The sequence below is a fragment of the Oncorhynchus masou genome, chromosome 29, assembly GCF_036934945.1.
Source record: "Oncorhynchus masou masou isolate Uvic2021 chromosome 29, UVic_Omas_1.1, whole genome shotgun sequence".
NCBI classification, from domain to species: domain Eukaryota; kingdom Metazoa; phylum Chordata; class Actinopteri; order Salmoniformes; family Salmonidae; genus Oncorhynchus; species Oncorhynchus masou.
This window is the reverse complement of record NC_088240.1, coordinates 59783391-59806586: the sequence shown is the minus strand read 5'-3', so window position 1 is coordinate 59806586 and position 23196 is coordinate 59783391. Positions and strand designations below refer to the sequence as shown.

Below are 23196 nucleotides of genomic sequence, written 5' to 3'. Positions count from 1 at the left end.
CCTTTAGGTGTGTTTTGGCAAACTCAAAGCGGGCTGTCGTACCTTCCGCCTGGCTACTACCATAAAGTCCAGAGTAGTGGAGTGCTTCAGAGATGGTTGTCCTGGAAGATTCTCCCATCGCAAAAGAGGAACTCTGGAGATCTGTCAGAGTGACCATTGGATTTGTCACCTCCCTGACCAAAGCCCTTCTCCCCTGATTGCTCAGTTTGGATAGGCGGACATCTCTAGGAAGAGTTGGTGGTTCCAAACTTCTTCCATTTAAGAATGATGGAGGCCACTGTGTTCTTGGGTACCTCCAATGCTGCAGACATTTTTTGGTACCTTTCAGCAGATCTGTGTCTCGATACAATCCTGTCTCGTAGCTCTACGGACAATTCCTTTGACCTCATGGCTTGTTTTTTTGCTCTGACATCCACTGTCATCTGTGGGACTTTAAATAGACAGGTGTGTGCCTTTCCAAATCATGTCCAATCAATTGAATTTACCACAGGTGGACTCCAATCAAGTTGTAGATTAATCTCAAGTATGATCAATGGAAAAGCGGATGCATCTGAGCTCAATTTTGAGTCGCATATTTAAGGGTTTGAATATTTATGTAAATAAGGTAATTATATTTTTATTCCTTATACATTTGCTGAAATTTCTAAACCTGTTTTCGCTTTGTCATTATTGGGTATTGTGTTTTGGAATAAGGCTATAATGTAACAACGTGGGAAAGGGGAAGGGGTGTGAATTATTTCTGAATGCACCGTAGAATCTGACATGATTTCAATTTGACATGAGACCTCAGTGTGATACCTTTTAGTCTCCAATAGAGGGCAGTGTCTGACCAGAATTAAGGGACTTTAATTAGTGGTTTACCTATCCACCAGATTGCTTTCTTATCGCCAGCACTTTAGAATTGACATAAGGAGAGACACGTTGGTGTTTTCAATTTACATTCATTGTACTTAGAGTTTATATATAGCCATTTTATGATGGCTAAAAAATACATCCGACCATTTGCCTACCAAACTTTGCAACATCAACATGGCTAGGCCATAACACATTTTGGTAAATTAGAAGGATAGCCTCTCCACCCGAACTTGGGAATTAGGAAAAATAGTGAGGCAAGTGACTATATTTTCAACCAAATAGGAGAGTGTATGATGTGCCTCTCCCTACAGTGGGATGTCACACACAGACACAACACTCGCTCCACGAAACAGGGGGCCAATATGACTGGCAAATAGATGTAAACCTATGAGTGTCGCTATCCAAAACACAAGCCTACACAGTACAGTATACAGTACAAATCCGAGTCAGCAGAGAAGCAAAACAGAAACATGTGCCCTTGACGCTGCCTATACGAGAGGGGTTGGACCTAAATGTGGGATTGGCCTGTATATCATGTATCAAAATGAACAGATGAGGATTTCACACTCCACCATCATTCGGGTAGGAGATAGTGAATGTGCTGTCTTCTATCGCGCAGGTCTCACACGTTGGACGGGGTGCGCCTTTTTCAAATAGTGTAGGCCTAATGGAATTCCCTATAGTCAGGTTGCACTTAAATGGACAAGAAACGGAAATGAACGAATGAAAACAAAGTGAAAGCAGCCTTTCAACTGAAAAGAAACAGAGCCACCGTATATGTGTTATGAAACAACTGAACTACCGAGACACCATAACATTTACATTTTACATTTAAGTCATTTAGCAGACGCTCTTATCCAGAGCGACTTACAAATTGGTGAATTCACCTTCTGACATCCAGTGGAACAGCCACTTTACAATAGTGCATCTAAATCATTAAGGGGGAGGGGGGAGGTGAGAAGGATTACTTATCCTATCCTAGGTATTCCTTGAAGAGGTGGGGTTTCAGGTGTCTCCGGAAGGTGGTGATTGACTCCGCTGTCCTGGCGTCGTGAGGGAGTTTGTTCCACCATTGGGGGGCCAGAGCAGCGAACAGTTTTGACTGGGCTGAGCGGGAACTGTACTTCCTCAGTGGTAGGGAGGCGAGCAGGCCAGAGGTGGATGAACGCAGTGCCCTTGTTTGGGTGTAGGGCCTGATCAGAGCCTGGAGGTACTGCGGTGCCGTTCCCCTCACAGCTCCGTAGGCAAGCACCATGGTCTTGTAGCGGATGCGAGCTTCAACTGGAAGCCAGTGGAGAGAGCGGAGGAGCGGGGTGACGTGAGAGAACTTGGGAAGGTTGAACACCAGACGGGCTGCGGCGTTCTGGATGAGTTGTAGGGGTTTAATGGCACAGGCAGGGAGCCCAGCCAACAGCGAGTTGCAGTAATCCAGACGGGAGATGACAAGTGCCTGGATTAGGACCTGCGCCGCTTCCTGTGTGAGGCAGGGTCGTACTCTGCGGATGTTGTAGAGCATGAACCTACAGGAACGGGCCACCGCCTTGATGTTAGTTAGAACGACAGGGTGTTGTCCAGGATCACGCCAAGGTTCTTAGCGCTCTGGGAGGAGGACACAATGGAGTTGTCAACCGTGATGGCGAGATCATGGAACGGGCAGTCCTTCCCCGGGAGGAAGAGCAGCTCCGTCTTGCCGAGGTTCAGCTTGAGGTGGTGATCCGTCATCCACACTGATATGTCTGCCAGACATGCAGAGATGCGATTCGCCACCTGGTCATCAGAAGGGGGAAAGGAGAAGATTAATTGTGTGTCGTCTGCATAGCAATGATAGGAGAGACCATGTGAGGTTATGACAGAGCCAAGTGACTTGGTGTATAGCGAGAATAGGAGAGGGCCTAGAACAGAGCCCTGGGGGACACCAGTGGTGAGAGCGCGTGGCGAGGAGACAGATTCTCGCCACGCCACCTGGTAGGAGCGACCTGTCAGGTAGGACGCAATCCAAGCGTGGGCCGCGCCGGAGATGCCCAACTCGGAGAGGGTGGAGAGGAGGATCTGATGGTTCACAGTGTCGAAGGCAGCCGATAGGTCTAGAAGGATGAGAGCAGAGGAGAGAGAGTTAGCTTTAGCAGTGCGGAGCGCCTCCGTGATACAGAGAAGAGCAGTCTCAGTTGAATGACTAGTCTTGAAACCTGACTGATTTGGATCAAGAAGGTCATTCTGAGAGAGATAGTGGGAGAGCTGGCCAAGGACGGCACGTTCAAGAGTTTTGGAGAGAAAAGAAAGAAGGGATACTGGTCTGTAGTTGTTGACATCGGAGGGATCGAGTGTAGGTTTTTTCAGAAGGGGTGCAACTCTCGCTCTCTTGAAGACGGAAGGGACGTAGCCAGCGGTCAGGGATGAGTTGATGAGCGAGGTGAGGTAAGGGAGAAGGTCTCCGGAAATGGTCTGGAGAAGAGAGGAGGATAGGGTCAAGCGGGCAGGTTGTTGGGCGGCCGGCCGTCACAAGAAGCGAGATTTCATCTGGAGAGAGAGGGAGAAAGAGGTCAGAGCACAGGGTAGGGCAGTGTGAGCAGAACCAGCGGTGTCGTTTGACTTAGCAAACGAGGATCGGATGTCGTCGACCTTCTTTTCAAAATGGTTGACGAAGTCATCTGCAGAGAGGGAGGAGGGGGAGGGGGAGGAGGATTCAGGAGGGAGGAAAGGTGGCAAAGAGCTTCCTAGGGTTAGAGGCAGATGCTTGGAATTTAGAGTGGAAGAAAGTGGCTTTAGCAGCAGAGACAGAGGAGGAAAATGTAGAGAGGAGGGAGTGAAAGGATGCCAGGTCCGCAGGGAGGCGAGTTTTCCTCCATTTCCTCGGCTGCCCGGAGCACTGTTCTGTGAGCTCGCAATGAGTCGTCGAGCCACGGAGCGGGAGGGGGGACCGAGCCGGCCTGGAGGATAGGGGACATAGAGAGTCAAAGGATGCAGAAAGGGAAGAGAGGAGGGTTGAGGAGGCAGAATCAGGAGATAGGTTGGAGAAGGTATGAGCAGAGGGAAGAGATGATAGGATGGAAGAGGAGAGAGTAGCGGGGGAGAGAGAGCGAAGGTTGGGACGGCGCGATACCATCCGAGTAGGGGCAGTGTGGGAAGTGTTGGATGAAAGCGAGAGGGAAAAGGATACAAGGTAGTGGTCGGAGACTTGGAGGGGAGTTGCAATGAGGTTAGTGGAAGAACAGCATCTAGTAAAGATGAGGTCGAGCGTATTGCCTGCCTTGTGAGTAGGGGGGAAGGTGAGAGGGTGAGGTCAAAAGAGGAGAGGAGTGGAAAGAAGGAGGCAGAGAGGAATGAGTCAAAGGTAGACGTGGGGAGGTTAAAGTCGCCCAGGACTGTGAGAGGTGAGCCGTCCTCAGGAAAGGAGCTTATCAAGGCATCAAGCTCATTGATGAACTCTCCGAGGAACCTGGAGGGCGATAAATGATAAGGATGTTAAGCTTGAAAGGGCTGGTAACTGTGACAGCATGGAATTCAAAGGAGGCGATAGACAGATGGGTAAGGGGAAAGAGAGAATGACCACTTGGGAGAGATGAGGATCCCGTGCCACCACCCCGCTGACCAGAAGCTCTCGGGGTGTGCGAGAACACGTGGGCGGACGAAGAAGAGCAGTAGGAGTAGCAGTGTTGTCTGTGGTGATCCATGTTTCCGTCAGTGCCAAGAAGTCGAGGACTGGAGGGAGGCATAGGCTGAGATGAACTCTGCCTTGTTGGCCGCAGATCGGCAGTTCCAGAGGCTACCGGAGACCTGGAACTCCACGTGGGTCGTGCGCGCTGGGACCACCAGATTAGGGTGGCGCGGCCACGCGGTGTGGAGCGTTTGTATGGTCTGTGCAGAGAGGAGAGAACAGGGATAGATAGACACATAGTTGACAGGCTACAGAAGAGGCTACGCTAATGCAAAGGAGATTGGAATGACAAGTGGACTACACTTATCGAATGTTCAGAACGTTAAGCTTACGTAGCAAGAATCTTATTGACTAAAATGATTGAAATGATACAGTACTGCTGGAGTAGGCTAGCTGGCAGTGGCTACGTTGTTGACACTACACTAATCAAGTCGTTCCGTCGAGTGAGGGTTGGTTGTCCATCTCCACCCTGCAAACTCCGTACATTCCGCTGAGTTCATGTGACTAGCATGAAGGGGGAGGGGATGGCAAATGTTAAGCTATACACATAGGCCTACTAGCACTTATTTGAGGGTAACTACCCAAATGGGGACTTGCTGGGAAGAGGAGGGAGTGGGAAGGTTTCACACAAGGAGAACAAATTATGGAGAGGGTAAAGCAACCTAAACGGAAAGAGGAAGATGGGGGTTGCTGAGAGTTCTGCTATTTGTTCTAGGATAGTGTTGACAAGAGGAATAGATATGAACATTCAACATTTCTTTAGGCCTATTTAAGCAATTGTAGTTGTATTTAAGACACAACGCAGAGTGCCTGGATACAGCCCTTAGCCGTGGTATATTGGCCATATACCACAAACCCCTGAGGTGCCATATTGCTATTATAAACTGGTTACATAATACAACTGTTAACGTAATTATAGCAATAAAAATACATGTTTTGTCATACCCGTGGTATATCCTGGTGAAGACAGCTTGTCTGTCGAAACGATGGTTATTACATTATTGCATCTAAGCTCCTAGAGTGTGCGGCTCTCCTTTTCTTTTTAATAAGGTCTGGTATACCGTGGCTGTCAGCCAATCAGCACCCAGTTTATAATAATGTATAGCTTCTGTCTTCCATCACCATGGCATTAGACCAGGGGCCAGAAGTGTGACACCAATCAGGTTCCCGAGAACTGGAGTTGTCCATCCCTGCCTTAGACTAGAGTTCAACTACGTACAACTAACCATTTGTGTGCTAAATGTCTGTTGGTTGCGCGTTGGCCTAATAACCTATTTTCAGTCAACGGAAGCAATACAATACTTTAATGTATAGGACAAAGTTATTAATGACCAATAAAGAAACATTCTTTCTCCGACTAGAAATACGTGTAATCGATCACACTAGGCGATCATATTCTATTCAGACGGGTCTGTGCGATTTGTAGGCACACTTAAATGTCTTGCGCGCTCATGTCTCAGATTGCCCCACCCACCTCATGTATCTATAGGCTGGCCTGGTTTCCTATATAGTTTGATACGTGAACATCGTGTGCTTGTACTCCCTCAATAGTTTGGGCACGTTTCAACCAGCTCAATCCGAGCAGTTGCAGGTCAGTTCAAACTACAGGTTTTTAAATGAAACTTTTGCGCGAAAATTAGTTTTTGTTAAATATATTTTAAATATGTCCACAAATGATTTCCAATAGTCTGTAATTAGCTAACAATGGAAATGAGCACGTACTGGAGGTGTAGAACACTTGTTGAATTGTGTTATATTACATTTGGAGGGAAAGAGAACAGATTGTTTACGCCCCAATATGACTTGGTTGGGTAACAATATGGATGGAGCCGCTAGGAAAAGTTTTTATTTTAACTTTATACAATACCGATTTTTAAGTAATTCGAACCGCTCAATTGGATAGATATTCTTGATAAATTAATCGTTTGTTAAATAATTTTACTTTCATTTGGAATTAATAGGTGTGGGTTTTAAATTGGGAATGGAAAAACTTAGGCTGCTTAGACAGGCAGCCCAATATCACAATTCTTTCCCCACAATTGATCTTTTGACCAATCAGATCAGCTCTAAAAAGATCTAATGTGATTGGTCAAAATACTAATTTAGTGGGGGGAAAAAAACGTTGTATCAACTTTGAGAACAATTGCCCTGTGGCACTGCTTATCTAAAAGTATTCATTGTATTTTTATTATTTTCATTTTGTTGGATGTCTGCTCAGATGGAACGCATCTTGATTCAACAGCTTATGAAATATGGTGTAACTTTTTTTGAGAAACTCCTGGATCTGTGCACTAGATTTATTAGGTAATGTTTTAATGGGAATTGATGCATTGCATTTCATGAGATTATTTAACTCTTGTGTAAAATATCTTCAGAAAACATGGGACATGAGATGTATGTGGCAGGGTCTACAGGAAATCAAGGTGCTACAAGAAGAAAACCAGCCACGTCACGGACGCCGACATTACGCTTCCAGACAAACTAAACACCTTCTTTGCCCGCTTTGAGGATAAAACAGTTCCACCGTCCGTGGCCTGCTAACAAGAGCTGCAACCCTCTCCTTCTCCGGGGCCGGCATGAGTAAAACATTTAAACGGCTGCTGGCCCAGACGGCATCCTTAGCCACGTCCTCGGAGCACGCGCAGACTAGCTGGCTGGTATGTTTATGGACATATTCAATCACTCCCTATCCCAGTATGCTTCAAGATAGATACCATTGTTCCTGTACCCAAAAAGGCAAAGATAACTGAACTAAATGACTACCGCCCCGTAGCACTCACTTCTGTCATCATGAAGTGCTTTGATAGACTAGTCGAGGATCATATCACCTCCACCTTACCGGCCACCCTAGACCCACTTCAGTTTGCTTACCACCCTAACAGGTCCACAGACGATGCATTCGCCTGCACACTGCCCTATCCCATCTGGACAAGAGGAATACCGATGTAAGAATGCTGTTCATTGACTACAGCTCAGCATTCAACACCATAGCACCCTCCAAGCTCATCATCAAGCTGGAGGCCCTGGGCCTCAACCCCGCCCTGTGTAATTGGGTCCCGGACTTTCTGACCGGCCACCCCCAGGTGGTGGTGAAGGTAGAAAACAACATCTCCACCTCACTGATCCTCAACACTGGGGCCCCACAAGGGTGTGTGCTCAGAACCCCCCCCCTTCCTGTACTCTCTGTTCACCCACAACTGTGTGGCCATGCACACCTCCAACTCAATCATCAAGTTTGCAGATGACACAACAATAGTGGGCTTGATTACCAACAACGGCGAGACAGTCTACAGGGAGGAGGTGAGGGCACTTGGAGTGTGGTGTCAGGAAAACAACCTCTCCTTTATTTTGTTGACGCTGAGTGAGATGATTCCCCACCCCCCCCTATCCACATTGAAGGGGTAGCAGTGGAGAAAGTTTTAAGTTCCTCGGCATACAGATCATGGACAAGCTGAAATGGTCCACCCACACACAGTGTGGTGAAGAAGGTGCAACAGCGCCTCTTCAACCACAGGAGGCTGAAGATATTTGGCTTGTCACCCAAAACTCTGACTAACTTTTACAGATCCACAATCGAGAGCATCCTGTCGGGCTGTATCACAACCTGGTACAGCAACTGCTCTGCCCTCAACTGCAAGGCCCTCCAGAGGGTGGTGCGGTCTGCACAACGCATCACCGGGAGCAAACTACCTGCCCTCCATGATACCTATAGCACCGATGTCACAGGAAGGCCAAAAAGATAATCAAAGACAACCACCTGAGCTACTGCCGGTTCACCCCGTTTACCATCCAGAAAGTGAGGTCAGTACAGGTACATCAAAGCTGGGACTGAGAGATCGAAGCTGTTTTTCGATCTCAAGCCCATCAGACTGCTAAATAGCAATCACTAACTCAGAGAGGCTGCTGGCTAAATGGAGACTCAATCACTGGCCACTTTAACAAATGGATCACTAGTCACTTTATACAATGCCACTTGAATAATGTTTACATATCTTACATTACTCATCTCATGTGTATACTGTATTTTATACCATCTATTGCACCTAGTCTATGCCACACGGCCATCACCCATCCATATATTTATATGTACATATTCTCATTCACCCCCTTTTTTTGTTGATTTGTGTGTGTTAGGTAGTTGTTGGGGATTTGTCAGATTACTTGTTAGATATTACTGTGCTGTCTGAACTAGAAGCACAAGCATTTCGCTACACTTGCATTAACATCTGCTAACCATGTGTATGTGACCAATACATTTTTTTTTTCGGTAAATCAAAAAGGTTTTACTACATTTTGTTAGTTTAACTGAGAAAAGTACTACTATATGTGTAAATACTGTAACTGTAATGGTAGTTGTTCACACATGCAAGAGGCAGGTGGCAGCAGTGATCCTTCATTCCAGGTTTGAGGTGGTGGTGTAGGGGCTTTGACTGGGAAAAACTAGGAGAACAATGGGGTCATTTAAAATGGCAGTGGCATGTCTGGAGGGGAGGGGTCATACAGGGGGATGAGGGGTGGCATGGTATGTGAAATTCTGTAACACCGTTTCCGGTTAATTTACATAACTTCACGCGTGGGTGTTTGTCATTGGAATTTGCTGTTTGGTTGTTTTTAAAAAGCACAAAAATGCCTATATGTTCACCTCTCACCAAGTACTAGCTATGTTGGTTAAAAGTAGCTATTTGGCTCTTGTTTAGAATGCCTCTAGGCCTATATGCATGGACTGTATGCATTAACATACAATCTAGTTATGAATAAGTTTGACCTTTTTTCCGGACTAACCTGATAGCTAACTTTTCACATGTTCACTTCTGGTGCTGTATCTCCGATCAGACTACACGTCCCCCATCCACCCCTGCCACACGAGTCGAGAGTGCATCATATGGTGATAATGTATTGATATGTGAGATTCCTAGAAGCATCAAGCATTATGTGATCTTTCCATTCATTCATTAATCTACGTAATCAATGTCTCAATGCCAATTGATGATTGTCATCACACTCCACCCTTCCTGCTTTTTTTTCTCACTGACATGTCAACTCTGGGTGGTAGGTGTTCTAAGCTGCATTCAAATTGGCCTGTTTACACTAATGGCCAGCCCAGTTGGTTCCCATTTACTTCAAATGGCTTGTGCTAATGGTCTTCATTGTCCAGAAGCCTTGTTTACAAGCCACACTGCAAAGATGTGACGGAAATGGTGGCCCTCCTATTTCCAAGAAAATCTCTCACCCCCCTTTCATTTTGAGCCTGGGACTCCTTCACACACACCTGATGGCTTGCCTGTGAATCACGACAATCACAGACATAGGGGGCTTGGCTGGGGAGATTGTGGTTATGCTGTCCCCTCTTGATGAAAGATTCAATTCATCTGACCATATGCAAGCCCCTTGACCAGGTCTGATTTCCACTCTACGCCACAGAAACAAAGAAGCCAGTCAATGCGATCATGCTCTACGTCTACACGTCTACACGTCGGCATGGCTTATCGCTACTCCCCTTGCTGCTCGAATGAGGAAATATGGAAACGGTAGTGCACACACTAGGGTCATACTGAGGAAATATGGAAACGGTAGTGCACACACTAGGGTCATACTGAGGAAATATGGAAACGGTAGTGCACACACTACGGTCATACTGAGGAAATATGGAAACGGTAGTGCACACACTAGGGTCATAATGAGGAAATATGGAAACGGTAGTGCACACACTAGGGTCATACTGAGGAAATATGGAAACGGTAGTGCACACACTAGGGTCATACTGAGGAAATATGGAAACGGGTGCACAACTAGGTCATAATGAGGAAATATGGAAACGGTAGTGCACACACTACGGTCATAATGAGGAAATATGGAAACGGTAGTGCACACACTAGGGTCATACTGAGGAAATATGGAAACGGTAGTGCACACACTAGGGTCATACTGAGGAAATATGGAAACGGTAGTGCACACACTGCGGTCATAATGAGGAAATATGGAAACGGTAGTGCACACACTACGGTCATAATGAGGAAATATGGAAACGGTAGTGCACACACTGCGGTCATAATGAGGAAATATGGAAACGGTAGTGCACACACTAGGGTCATGTGACGTGGAGGGTAGGTCTTTAAGCCCGGTAAGCGCTGGGAGAATGGAGATCACACAACTTTTAAATCAATCAGCTTTATTATGTGCTGTAATGCTGATGCGGAGTCGTTGCTATCAGATCGGTGGCTCTGAGGAGAGATTGAAGCTCTGACGGTAGCACAGTCTCAGCTGCTGATGCCTCCAGCTCTCACCATTTATCAGCCCACATCACTCAGTGGAGAAACCCCCGAGTTGTTTTAGATGGGAACAGTAGGGGGAGTGAGGATGCAGGAAGATGGGAGGGAGGAAGGAGCTATGGAAGGCTGTCATTGGCTGTGAGTTTGGGGGCTTGCTGTATGTGCTCACGAGACTGGTGCAGCAGAAACATGACGCTCATGACAGTTTTACTGCTTCTGTGTCTGAGAGAGAGATTTGAATACTGCAAAAATTTCCTCTGTTTACAATGTAAAGCACCAAATAATGCATGCAAAGCAGAATTAGGCTGATATTAGGCTGCTATTTATCAAAATCCAGAAAAGAGACGTGAAATTCTACAACCACTTAAAAGGAAGCGATTCCCAAACCTTCCATAACAAAGATCACCTACAGAGAGATGAACCTGGAGAAGAGTCCCCTAAGCAAGCTGGTCCTGGGGCTCTGTTCACTAACACAAACCGAGCCCCAGGACAGCAACACAATTGAACCCAACCAAATCATGAGAAAAGATAATTACTTGACACATTGCTCAATTTGTCATCAATTCTTTCCAAACTAGAATGCTAAACAGAGAGTACACAGTGGCAGAATACCTGACCACGGTGACTGACCCAAACTTAAAGCAAGCTTTGACTATGTACAGGCTCAGTGAGCATAGCCTTGCTATTGAGAGAAGCCGGCGTAGGCAGACCTGGCTCTCCAGAGAAGACAGACCATGTCCACTGCCCACAAAATGAGGTGGAAACTGAGCTGCACTTCCTAACCTCCTGCCAAATGTATGACCATCTTAGAGACACATGTTTCCTTCAGATTACACAGATCAACAAAGACTTAAAAACCAAACCCAATTTTGATAAACTCCCATATCTACTGGGTGGAATACCACAGTGTGCCATCACAGCAGCAATATTTGTGACCTGTTGCCATAAGAAAAGGGCAACCAGTGAAGAACAAACACCATTGTAAATGCAACCCATATTTGTTTATTTTACCTTTTGTACTTTAACCATTTGCACATCGTTACAACACTGTATATAGACATTTGAAATGTCTTTTACTCTTTTGGAACTTCTGAGTAATGTTTAATGTCAATTTGTATTGTTTATTTCACTTGTGTGTTTTTTTTTTTTATCTACGAAATTGAGAGATTAGATATTTTTGGAAGGCTGCTGCTCTCGCTCGCTTTCTCTCTCCATCCCATCTCCTTTGTGTTTTTCCATAGCTTCTCTGTCCCTCTCTTCCTGGTCTGACAGCAGCTCTTGGGCAGGCATTTTATAGCTTGATCTGAAAGCTATGTTCCCATGTCATTTGAGAGGATGTATTGACGAGGGTGGATGTCTATTTCACTGTACTAATATTGGTTTACCAGACAGGTGTCCCTGATTTTGTCAATTTAAATTACATTGGATAAATTTATATTAGTATGTTCTTTATTCGCTTTGAGAATGTTGACCGAGAACCTGTTCAAAGCCAAAGATTGACTTAATTTAATCTCCTCATCCGATTATTTGAAAGGAGACCCAACAATCAGATTACTTTATTTTAAGGTTGTTTATCGGACCCCTGCTTTGCTGACAGCTTTAAAAGAAAGCTTTGGATTGGTCTACCGTGTGATCTTGGCCACAAGGTGATTGGCCATGAATCTCTGTAGTAACACATTTTTTGGTAGTTGAGTAGTGAAGGAACCCTTCAAAGATATAGAACACATCAAATATCATTGCCCAAAGGGACATTGATCTAGCATGGCATGATGATGGGATACTACTACAAGGCTGTGAGGTCATTGTCCATTAACAGTATGGATGTCAAGCAATGCCATCATTTGGCATGAAGCCATGGACATAATTAAAAGTAAGATTCTGGTGAAGTAAACATTCGTTTCATAATTGTTTGGTAGATTTCTGGAAGAGAAACTGAAACTCTTAGCCCAGTGAAATGGAAGGAGTTTATGTAACACCAAAACAAACTCCATGACTCCACAATCATAAAGGCGAAATTACCCACTAATGTGAACGATGCTGTTCTTCCGAGTCAACATGAACAAGGAGTGGTCAGTTCTGGAAGGCAAATCCTGATCTTTCTCATATATCATTCCTGAGGGCAGGTCAACGTTGTTACATAATCCAATGCGTTGACACGCATGTTCCCTTAGACGTGTGCCTTTTAAGCTTATGAACTCTTTATTTGTATTTCTTTCCACTTTGTTGGCTGGATGAGCAAATATCATCTGACAGGTCTAAAGAGTTTTTACACTATGGGGAGGTGGGTTGGGCTTATGTGTGTTAGAGCGCAAGCCACAGAGATTGATGCATTTCGACAGCTGTGTGTGTGTGTGTGTGTTGGGCAAGTCTGCAGATCTGGTTGGGTGAGACCGGGCTATATAAAAGGGCGGAGCGCAAAGCTGAAGCTTTCTCAGTAGTTCTCCCGTCACACTGTTGGGTACCCAAACTACCAGGTGCTCTTTGGTTGGCTGGGCACTAGATGGTTGGAGGTTAGACTGGCCAGTTGGAGTAGCAGCCATAGGATCTTTACCACCACAGAGCCTGTGGAAGGTGTGGAGGATCCACATTCTTTTCTTTTTACGACTGCATTCCTGGACCGCTTTTTTTCCCTGGAGCAAGTCGGAAACCCTGAATTTCAAGTCATTTTTTGCCGCATTCTACCTTTTTGCCTGACCAAAAGGGTGTAATCGCAACCAGGTTGGCATATGAATCACTCATGTTTCTACCTTCCCTGCACACTGCCAGCTTTTCCCCTTGCCTCCCCAGTGAAATTGTTGTTAGTGATGCGGTGAACTTGGTGAACTTCGACATAAGACCCATGTTATTGGTCATGGAGAGATGCATTTAGATGGTGGCATAATGAGTTAGTTAGGATCTCTTTAGTGTGCCCCCCCCCCACCCCACCACCACACACAGCTGGTCCTGTTTACTTGACTTGTGAGTTGGAGCCCTATCGCTCAGTTTTCCGCATCTCGCAGGAATGTACTTCAAAGCAAGCCACTCAAGCAGCTGGAAGTAAAGAAAACATACAATTGAATACTTTTTTTTTTTTTTTAAAGGATAGAACTGGGCTCTTTCCAATTATGGTTGTCACTTTTGAATAAGATCTGTAATATTGTCCTGAATTTAGTGTTGAGGGAATTCCTTAAATTGGCATGATAACAATCAAGATGATCACTCATTACATGTGATATCTTCAGAGGCTGAATGAATGTAACGTTTCTCGACTCGAGTCCAAGTTTGCGGCTTGGTGAATAGCAGCATTGTTTCCCTCGTCAGATCTGGTTCAGGCATGCCGATTGGAGATTATTATTATATTATTTTTAAAGGTTCTGAGAAATGGTATCAGGTCCAAAACCAGACCGGATGTTAGTTCTGACGATGGCACTCTTTTCTGGATGGGTTTGTCTGCAACTAGACTACACTGGACATGACCGGATCAGGGAGACTGGGTTTGTTCATAGTCCTTGCCTCAGGCAAGAACTGTTCCCTTCCTCAAAGCCGTTCAGATGGTTTGAGTTTATTTGCAAGCATAGAAAACTGCCTCGTTTCTCATAATGCCAGTCTGTCGCCGGTATCAAACTTGAAGTTAGGCTTTGGTTTAATTTGTAAGCACACTGTTGTCTTCCTCAGTGTTCAACAAAGTTTAGTTTGATGCTATTGTCTTCTACTTGGATGGTTCTAAAAATACTTTTTTTTTAAATTTTATTGAGGCATCCGCATGCCTCTACACATGGGATGAATTATGGTTTCCTATTGGCTTAGTGGGCCGATGGAGTGACTCCATTATCTCTTTCTCTTCATGTCTCCAGACCAGAGCTGCATCAACACACCGCACAAAGAGACCAACCCCAGACCCACTACAGACATGATCATCAGACTGGGTAGGCTGACCCCTGGATACTTCCGCCTCCTACAGGTTTGTAAACTATTGACGGCCTTTCATTGGGGTTTTTTGTGTGCCTAATACTGTATGAATTCATTCGGGAGGAAATATATTGACAGTTCTCTACTTATTGATATGACTTGTTACAGTGAGTCAGCACTGAATCATGTAAAGATGCAGTCCATGTGGAATCGTCAACACTTGAAAAAAAAAAAAACGTCATTCAAGTTCAGAAAAACAGTATTGTGTTCTAGAGTCGCAGATGCATTAGAAATTAGTCATATGGGCAGCATATCCGCTCCCACCCAGTCAATGAAATTCCTATTCTCCCTGCCACAGTTTGGTATTTGCTGATCTTTACGCTTGAATAACAATGGCCATGACCAATTTTTTTTTTTGTGTGTTTTTTGTTGTTGAATAGAGTCCTTGTTGACTTAGGAAATGTCAGCTAAGATGTATCTCTTATGAGGGAATTATGATTCACTCGACTTGGAATGTAAGAGCACCGTGACAAGGTTTAACTTCCCCCTTGGCTCAGATGTGGATGTAAGCAAAATGAAAAATGGACCACGTCAGAGTATTTGAGTGTTACTCCAAGGCCAAGGTTTCTCTCCTCACATCCAGTAGCTAAAAACTAATAAACGGCCTTGAATCCTCTTAAAATTAAGTAGTTCTACTGTGGACTCAAAACGGTGCAAGTGACCAGTTATTAAAATGGCATGACCAACACTAACTTGTCATGTTGAATTCAGCCAGGCGTGAATCTGGGACTGGTGTAGCCACTTTCTCCAGGACCACCCCCCCATCTGCGACGCACAATCTGCTTTCATCAACAAAGCCACTGATATGATTAGCATTGACGCTAAATGCTAGTGATATTATTTCCTCCCCCTTTCTTTTGTTCCTCCTCCTCCGCAATAATCCTTTACGGCCATGAATGTGATGCATGTCATCATTTGTGTAAAGTGTTTTCTCTGATATTTTAACTAATTGGAAAACAAATACCCCAATACAGACTTTAGGAGAAAGTGACTCGTTGTTACATAAAATTACACATGCTGCTGTGATAATTGCTTTGTGGTAGGAGGAATTGAATATGTGTGATGGTAGTGAGAACTTCTCTGCATTCTGGTTTGAATTTATGGTTCGTGATGGTTATTATGCTTTCAGATACAGTAAGTTGAAGTTGGAAGTTTACATGCACTTGGTTGGAGTCATTAAAACTCGTTTTAATGACAGATTACTTCACTTATAATTCACTGTATCACATTTCCAGTGGGTCAGAAGTTTACACACACTAAGTTGACTGTGCCTTTTAAACAGCTTGGAAAATTCCAGAAAATCATGTCATGGCTTTAGAAGCTTCTGATTGACTCAAATTATGTCAATTAGCCTATTGGAGGTGTACCTGTGGATGTATTTCAAGGCCTACCTTCAAACTCAGTGCCTCTTAGCTTGACATCATGGGAAAATCAAAATAAATCAGCCAAGACCTAAGAAAAACTATCGTAGACCTCCACAAGTCTGGTTCATCCTTGGGAGCAGTTTCCAAACACCTGAAGGTAGCATGTTCATCTGTAGAAACAATAGTACGCAAGTATAAACACCATGGGACCACGCAGCCGTCATACCGCTCAGGAAGGAGACTCGTTCTGTCTCCTAGAGATGAACGTACTTTGGTGTGAAAAGTGCAAGTCAATCCCAGAACAACAGCAAAGGACCTTTGTTAAGATGCTGGAGGAAACGGGTACAAAAGTATCTATATCCACAGTAAAACGAGTCCTATATCGACATAACCTGAAAGGCCACTCAGCAAGGAAGAAGCCACTGCTCAAAAACCGCCAAAAAAAGCCAGACTACATTTGCAACTGCACATGGGGACAAAGATTGTATTGATCTGATGAAACAAAAATACACTGCCCCAAAAAATAAAGGGAACACTTAAACAACACAATGTAACTCCAAGTCAATCACACTTCTGTGAAATCAAACTGTCCACTTAGTAAGCAACACTGATTGACAATAAATTTCAAATGCTGTTGTGCAAATGGAATAGACAACAGGTGGAAATTATAGGCAATTAGCAAGACACCCCCAATAAAGGAGTGGTTCTGCAGGTGGTGACCACAGACCACTTCTCAGTTCCTATGCTTCCTGGCTGATGTTTTGGTCACTTTTGAATGCTGGCGGTACTTTCACTCTAGTGGTAGCATGAGATGGAGTCTACAACCCACACAAGTGGCTCAGGTAGTGCAGCTCATCCAGGATGGCACACCAATGCGAGCTGAGGCAAGAAGGTTTACTGTGTCTGTCAGCGTAGTGTTCAGAGCACGGAGGCGCTACCAGGAGACAGGCCAGTACATCAGGAGACGTGGAGGAGGCCGTAGGAGGGCAACAACCCAGCAGCAGGACCGCTACCTCCGCCTTTGTGCAAGGAGGAGCAGGAGGAGCACTGCCAGAGCCCTGCAAAATGACCTCCAGCAGACCACAAATGTGCATGTGTCTGCTCAAACGGCCAGAAACAGACTCCATGAGGGTGGGATGAGGGCCCGATGTCCACAGGTGGGGGTTGTGCCTACAGCCCAACACCGTGCAGGACGTTTGGCATTTGCCAGAGAACACCAAGATTGGCAAATTCGCCACTGGCGGCCTGTGCTCTTCACAGATGAAAGCAGGTTCACACTGAGCACGTGGCAGACGTGACAGAGTCTGGAGACGCCGTGGAGAACGTTCTGCTGCCTGCAACATCCTCCAGCATGAACGGTTTGGCGGTGGGTCAGTCATGGTGTGGGGTGGCATTTCTTTTGGGGGGCCGCACAGCCCTCCATGTGCTCACCAGAGGTAGCCTGACTGCCATTAGGTACCGAGATGAGATCCTCTTGTGAGACCATATGTGAGACCATATGCGGGTGCGGTTGGCCCTGGGTTCCTCCTAATGCAAGACAATACTAGACCTCATGTGGCTGGAGTGTGTCAGCAGTTCCTGCAAGAGGAAGGCATTGATGCTATGGATTGGGCCGCCCGTTCTCCAGACCTGAATCCAATTGAGTACATCTGGGATATCATGTCTCGCTCCATCCACCAACACCACGTTGCACCACAGAATATACAGGAGTTGGCGGATGCTTTAGTCCAGGTCTGGGAGGAGATCCCTCAGGAGACCATCCGCCACCTCATCAGGAGCATGCCCAGGCGTTGTAGGGAGGTCATACAGGCACGTGGAGGCCACACACACTACTGAGCCTCATTTTGACTTGTTTTAAGGACATTACATCAAAGTTGGATCAGCCTGTAGTGTGGTTTTCCACTTTAATTTTGAGTGTGACTCCAAATCCAGACCTCCATGGGTTGATACATTTGACTTCCATTTATCATTTTTTGTGTGATTTTGTTGTCAGCACATTCAACTATGGAAAGAAAAAAGTATTTAATAAGAATATTTCATTCATTCAGATCTAGGATGTGTTATTTTAGTGTTCCCTTTATTTTTTTGAGCAGTGTATATAACTGTTTGGTCATAATGTCCATGCATATGTTTGGAGGAAAAAGGGGGAGGCTTGCAAGCTGAAGAACACCATCCCAACTGTGAAGCACGGGGGTGGCAGCGTCATGTTGTGGTGCTGCTTTGCAGCAGGAGGGACTGGTGCACTTCACAAAATAGATGGCATCATGAGGAAGAAAATTATGTGGATTTATTGAAGAAACATCTCAAAACCCCAGTCAAGACGTTAAAGCTTGGTCGCAAATGGGTCTTCCAAATGGACAATGACCCCAAGCATACTTATAAAGTTGAAGCAAAATGGCTTAAGGGCAACAAAGTCAAGGTATTGGAGTAGCCATCACAAAGCGCTGACCTCAATCCTATAGAAAATGTGTGGGCAGAACTGAAAAAGTGCAAGCAAGGAGGCCTTCAAACCTGACTCAGTTACACCAGCTCTGTCAGGAGGAATGGGCCAAAATGCACTTACTGTGAAAGGCTACCGGAAACAATTTAAATGCAATGCTACCAAATACTAATTGAGTGTATGTCAACTTCTGACACACTAGGAATGTGATGAGAGAAATAAAAGCTGAAATAAATAATTGTCTCTACTATTATTCTGACATTTCACATTAAAATAAAGTGGTGATCCTAACTAACCTAAAACAGGGAATTTTTACTAGGATTAAATGTCAGGAATTGTGAAACTGAGTTTTTAAATGTATTTGGCTAAACTTCTTACTTCAACTGTGTACATCTGGTTAGTAAATCAAGATTCTCCATTTTATTTTTTAATTTTATTTTTTAAATGTATTTCATTTAACTAGGTATTAAGAACAAGTTCTTATTTACAATGACTGCCTAGGAACAGTGGGTTAACTGCCTTGTTCAGGGGCAGAACGACAGATTTTTAAATTGTCAGCTCGGGGATTTGATCTAGCAACCTTTCGGTTACTGGCCCAACACTCTAACCACTAGGTTACCTGCCGCCCAGGTAGCAGGATTGCCTATGTCCACCTGAATGCAATCAAAGATGTCTCGAAAATCCTCATTTGAAAGGAAAGGGAGAAACCTAGTCAGTTGTAGAACAAAATGCATTCCACTGAACTGTGTCTTCCGCATTTAACCCATCTCCTCTGAGCCCCAGACCTCTCCAATACCACTTCAATATATACACTATAGATACAAAAGTATACGGACACCCCTTCAAATTAGTGGATTCGACCTTTTCAAGCACACCCGTTCCTGACAGGTGTATAAAATCAAGCACACAGCCATGTAATCTCCATAGACAAACACTAGAATGGACTTACTGAAGAGCTCGGTGACGATCAACGTGGCACCATCATAGGATGCCACCTTTACAACAAGTCAGTTCGGCAAATTTCTGTCCAACTAGAGCTGCCCCAGTTAACTGTAAGTACTGTTATTGTGAAGTGGAAATGTCTGGGAGCAACAACGGCTCAGCCACAAAGTGGTAGGCCATACAAGCTCACAAAACGGGACCGCCAAGTGCTGAAGCGTGCCTGTCATCGGTTGCAACACTCACCACGAGTTCCAAACGGCCCCTGGAAGCAACATCAGCACAATAGCTGTTGGTCAGGAGCTTCATGAAGTGGGTTTCCATGGCTGAGCAGCTGCACACAAGCCTAAGATCACCATGTGCAATGCCAAGTGTTGGCTGGAGTGGTGTAAAGCAGTGGAAACGCTTTCTCTGGAGTGATGAATCATGCTTCACCATCTGGCAGATGCTAGGATGCATAGTGCACAAACGCATAATGCCAACTGTAAAGTGTTGAGGAGGAATAATGTCCTGGGACTGTTTTTTTCATGTTTCGGGCTAGGCCCCTTAGTTCCAGTGAAGAGAAATCTTAATGCTACAGCATACGATGACATTCTAGATGATTCTTTGTGGCAACAGTTTGGGGAAGGCCCTTTCCTGTTCCAGCTTGATAATGCCCCCGTGCACAAAACGAGGTCCATACAGAAATGGTTTGTCGAGATTGGTGTGGAATAACTTGACTGGCCTGACCTCAACCCCATCAAACACCTTTGGTATGAATTGGAACGCCGACTGCAAGCCAGGCCTAATCGCCCAACATCCAGTTATGCTCTTGTGGTTGAATGGAAGCAAGTCCCCGCAGCAATGTTCCAACATCTAGAGGAAAGCCTTCCCAGAAGTGTGAATGCTGTTAACACAGCAAAGAGGGGGACCAACTCCATATTAATGCCCATGATTTTGGAGTGAGCTGTTCGACAAGCAGGTGTCCACATACTTTTGGTCATGTAGTTGTAATCTTGCAGGTGTATCCAGAGGCCTTTTCCACTAAAGATATTGCAGTGCTCTCTAAACGCCTGAGCTTAAAATGGAGTCTTATCTTATTTGCTTTGAGGCCCTCCAGGGATAATGGAGGGAAAAGAAGGGGGCTGTATTGTACAGAGTCCACATACCCTCCCGGTGTTCAGGGACCTTCTGCATCTGCTCTTTGGTATAGCATGCAAAGAGCCTGGAACAGACCAGTCTTGTGTACCAAGAACATTGTGCCCCCTTCTTGCTAAAATATTTCCTTGCCCTCTCTAAATGTTTAATAACTGTTCTAACCACAAGCCTGGGCACCGTGGATATGTGGAACACTGGTGTTGTTGGGGAAGTTGGGTTTTAGGTATCGTTTTTGAAAGGAAGAAGCTTTTAATGCATTGTTTTTCTGTACATTTTCATGTTTCGTCACATTCAATTATCTTTTTGTAGAATCTTTGACTTAAATGTTGCCTAAGGCATTGGTTTTGTTTTTCCAGAGTTGGTTCAGATATTCTCCGACCCATATGTTGATAACTCAACTTTTGCCTTTTGTGTGTTCTCTCTACAGAGACAGGTGGCCGGTGAGGTGCAGACCCAGCCGCAGGACCGTGCGGTCAACCAGATAGCCATGATGCTGGCCATCATGGGCCTGAGCCTGTCCTACTACAGTGCCAAACGGATGACCGAGAAGGTCCAGAGGCTCCAGAAGAGAAGAGATCCCCATACCCCCTGAAGAGACCCCCCCCCCATGGAGATGACTGTGTCGGTGTCCAGAACAACACCTTTTCACAACCAATCAGTCGTAGTCACGTCGTTCAGACACTGGAGTTTTACTGGGATCACTCTCAATGCGAGGAGAATTTGGGGGCTGCTACTGTTAAGGGTATCTTAATTTTTCACCCCAATGGATGTTGGGAGGACCTTGTGGGTCAATTTTTTTTTTTTTTTTTTTGGGGGGGTGGTGGTGTATGTGGGAAAGGCCCATGGTGGGGTTTGTGTGGTCCTGATAAAGTTTGGGGGGTAAAAAGTACAACCAGCTGTCTATGGTCAGGCTGGGCCCCTGCTTCAGTCGTTGCCAGGGTACATGCGTGCAGGATGCCGTCAATACTGTTCGGAGCTAAAAAGGGATCGAGAAATGCTTAACTGAATATTCTAATGTACTGTGAATCTTGCCAGTGAATCTTTCCAACTATATGACAGTTTGTCTAAAATAACTGAACAGTAATTGTTTTTTAATTAAGGGAAGGCTATCTGCACTTGATGTATCTAGTAGTGACTGAAGGCGGGCCCGTAGTGTGGTTGAAAGTGGGAAGATAGGAACCCTCTTAGGTTTTTTGTAATTCCTTATTGTTAAAAAAATTTAAGTGAGCCATGTGAACTAGATGTGGAGGAGTCTCAAACTGGTCAATAATTCCACACATGTTCAATATCTGTCAGACACAAACAACCGTACATTACTGGTGAAATTAAGTATTTTAACGTTTTGGGAACTTGCTTATCCAAATATATGAAAGAAAGGCACTTCAATCACAACTTTGTTTTTCACAATGTTTCTAGATTAAAGTCTTGATAAAAATGTGTGGCTTTCTTTAAAGAACTCGATCTGCAATAGCTACTAGGTGTTACCACAAATATTCTAACTTTAGTAAACGTTGCATGGGTGTGCAGTTTTTAATCTCTTCGTTAATATTGTCACATTCAGTTTTTTAAAGGATGATAACCATGAATGTATATTTCTATGATGTTTTTATAGAAAAGCTGTGACTTGAATAAAGCTGTGACTTGAATAATAAGAACTGTGGCAGTTTAGTAATGATTTTAAGGTGTTTGGGAATTTTGGAAAAACTGACGTGAACAAGCATTTTATCACTATTTAGTTTAGGGGAACTTCTTTAATCTCAATTTTTCTGTGAAAAGATGATCTTGCCCCACCATTTCAGCTCAATAGCTGCTTGGTTGGATTTGGCATATTAGACTCTTGCAGCACCACTTCCTGTATCGCAGGGTGTCTGGTGTCCGCAGGAGCGTGCCGTCTGCACGCAACAGGAAGTGTTCAGGCCTCCAGACAGCCGTTGTCGTCATCATAACTGGGGCATCTGTATCTCTAGTCTGTACCAGTTTGCCCTCAAATCCGTTGCCCCTCCTGCACCAATTTAACAGTGGTGGCAAAATCACAGGGCAATGTTTTAATCTATACCGAACAAAAATATAAACGCAATCATTTCAACGATCTTACTGAGCTACAGTTCATATAAGGAAATTGATTTATTGAATTTTCTTTGCCCCTAATCTATGGATTTCACATGACTGGGCAGGGGTGCAGCCATGGGTGGGCCTGGGAGAGCATAGGCCAACCCACTTGGGAGACTGGCTCACCCACTGGCAGCCAGGCCCAGCCAATCAGAATTATTCTTTCAGCACAAAGGGCTTTAATGCATACAGAAATACTCCTCAGTTTCATCAGCTGTCTGGGTGGCTGGTCTCAGACGATCCCGCAGGTGAAGAAGCCTGATGTGGAGGTCCTGGGCTGGCGTTATTACACTTGGTCTGCGGTTGTGAGGTCGGTTGGATGTACTGCTAATTCTCTAAAATGACGTTGGAGGTGGTTTATAGTAGAGAAATGAACATTCATTTATCTCTGGTGGACATTCTTGCAGTCAAGCATGCCACTTGCACACTCCCTCAAAACTTGAGACATCTGTGGCATTGTGTTGTGTGACAAAACTGCAC

General features: G+C 44.9%; 1 protein-coding gene across 5 annotated transcripts; it reads left to right on the top strand.

The window, feature by feature from the left end:
* Nucleotides 1-6008: 6008 nt before the first annotated feature.
* LOC135520125 (putative transmembrane protein ZNF593OS) lies at nt 6009-22248 on the top strand. 5 transcript variants are annotated; one of them, XR_010452350.1, is made up of 5 exons: nt 6009-6101; nt 6886-7167; nt 7393-8311; nt 14613-14719; nt 21035-22248. XR_010452350.1 is itself a non-coding variant. In XM_064945462.1 (3 exons), exons 1-3 carry the CDS (start codon nt 14231-14233, stop codon nt 21197-21199), a joined length of 294 nt encoding a protein of 97 aa, XP_064801534.1. In that variant the 5' UTR covers nt 14063-14230; the 3' UTR covers nt 21200-22248. The 5 variants fall into 5 exon arrangements, 1 of the variants encoding a protein (XP_064801534.1); XR_010452348.1 differs by lacking the exons at nt 6886-7167; nt 7393-8311; XR_010452349.1 differs by lacking the exons at nt 6009-6101; nt 6886-7167; nt 7393-8311 and adding an exon at nt 13145-13497.
* The last annotated feature ends 948 nt before the right edge of the window (nt 22249-23196 follow it).

Coding starts and splice junctions, on each gene's coding strand:
- LOC135520125 (XM_064945462.1), top strand. CDS start 14,231: ATGACCGGATCAGGGAGACTGG. Junction 14,253..14,612: donor GACCGGATCAGGGAGACTGG/GTTTGTTCATAG, acceptor TCATGTCTCCAG/ACCAGAGCTGCATCAACACA. Junction 14,720..21,034: donor GATACTTCCGCCTCCTACAG/GTTTGTAAACTA, acceptor TTCTCTCTACAG/AGACAGGTGGCCGGTGAGGT.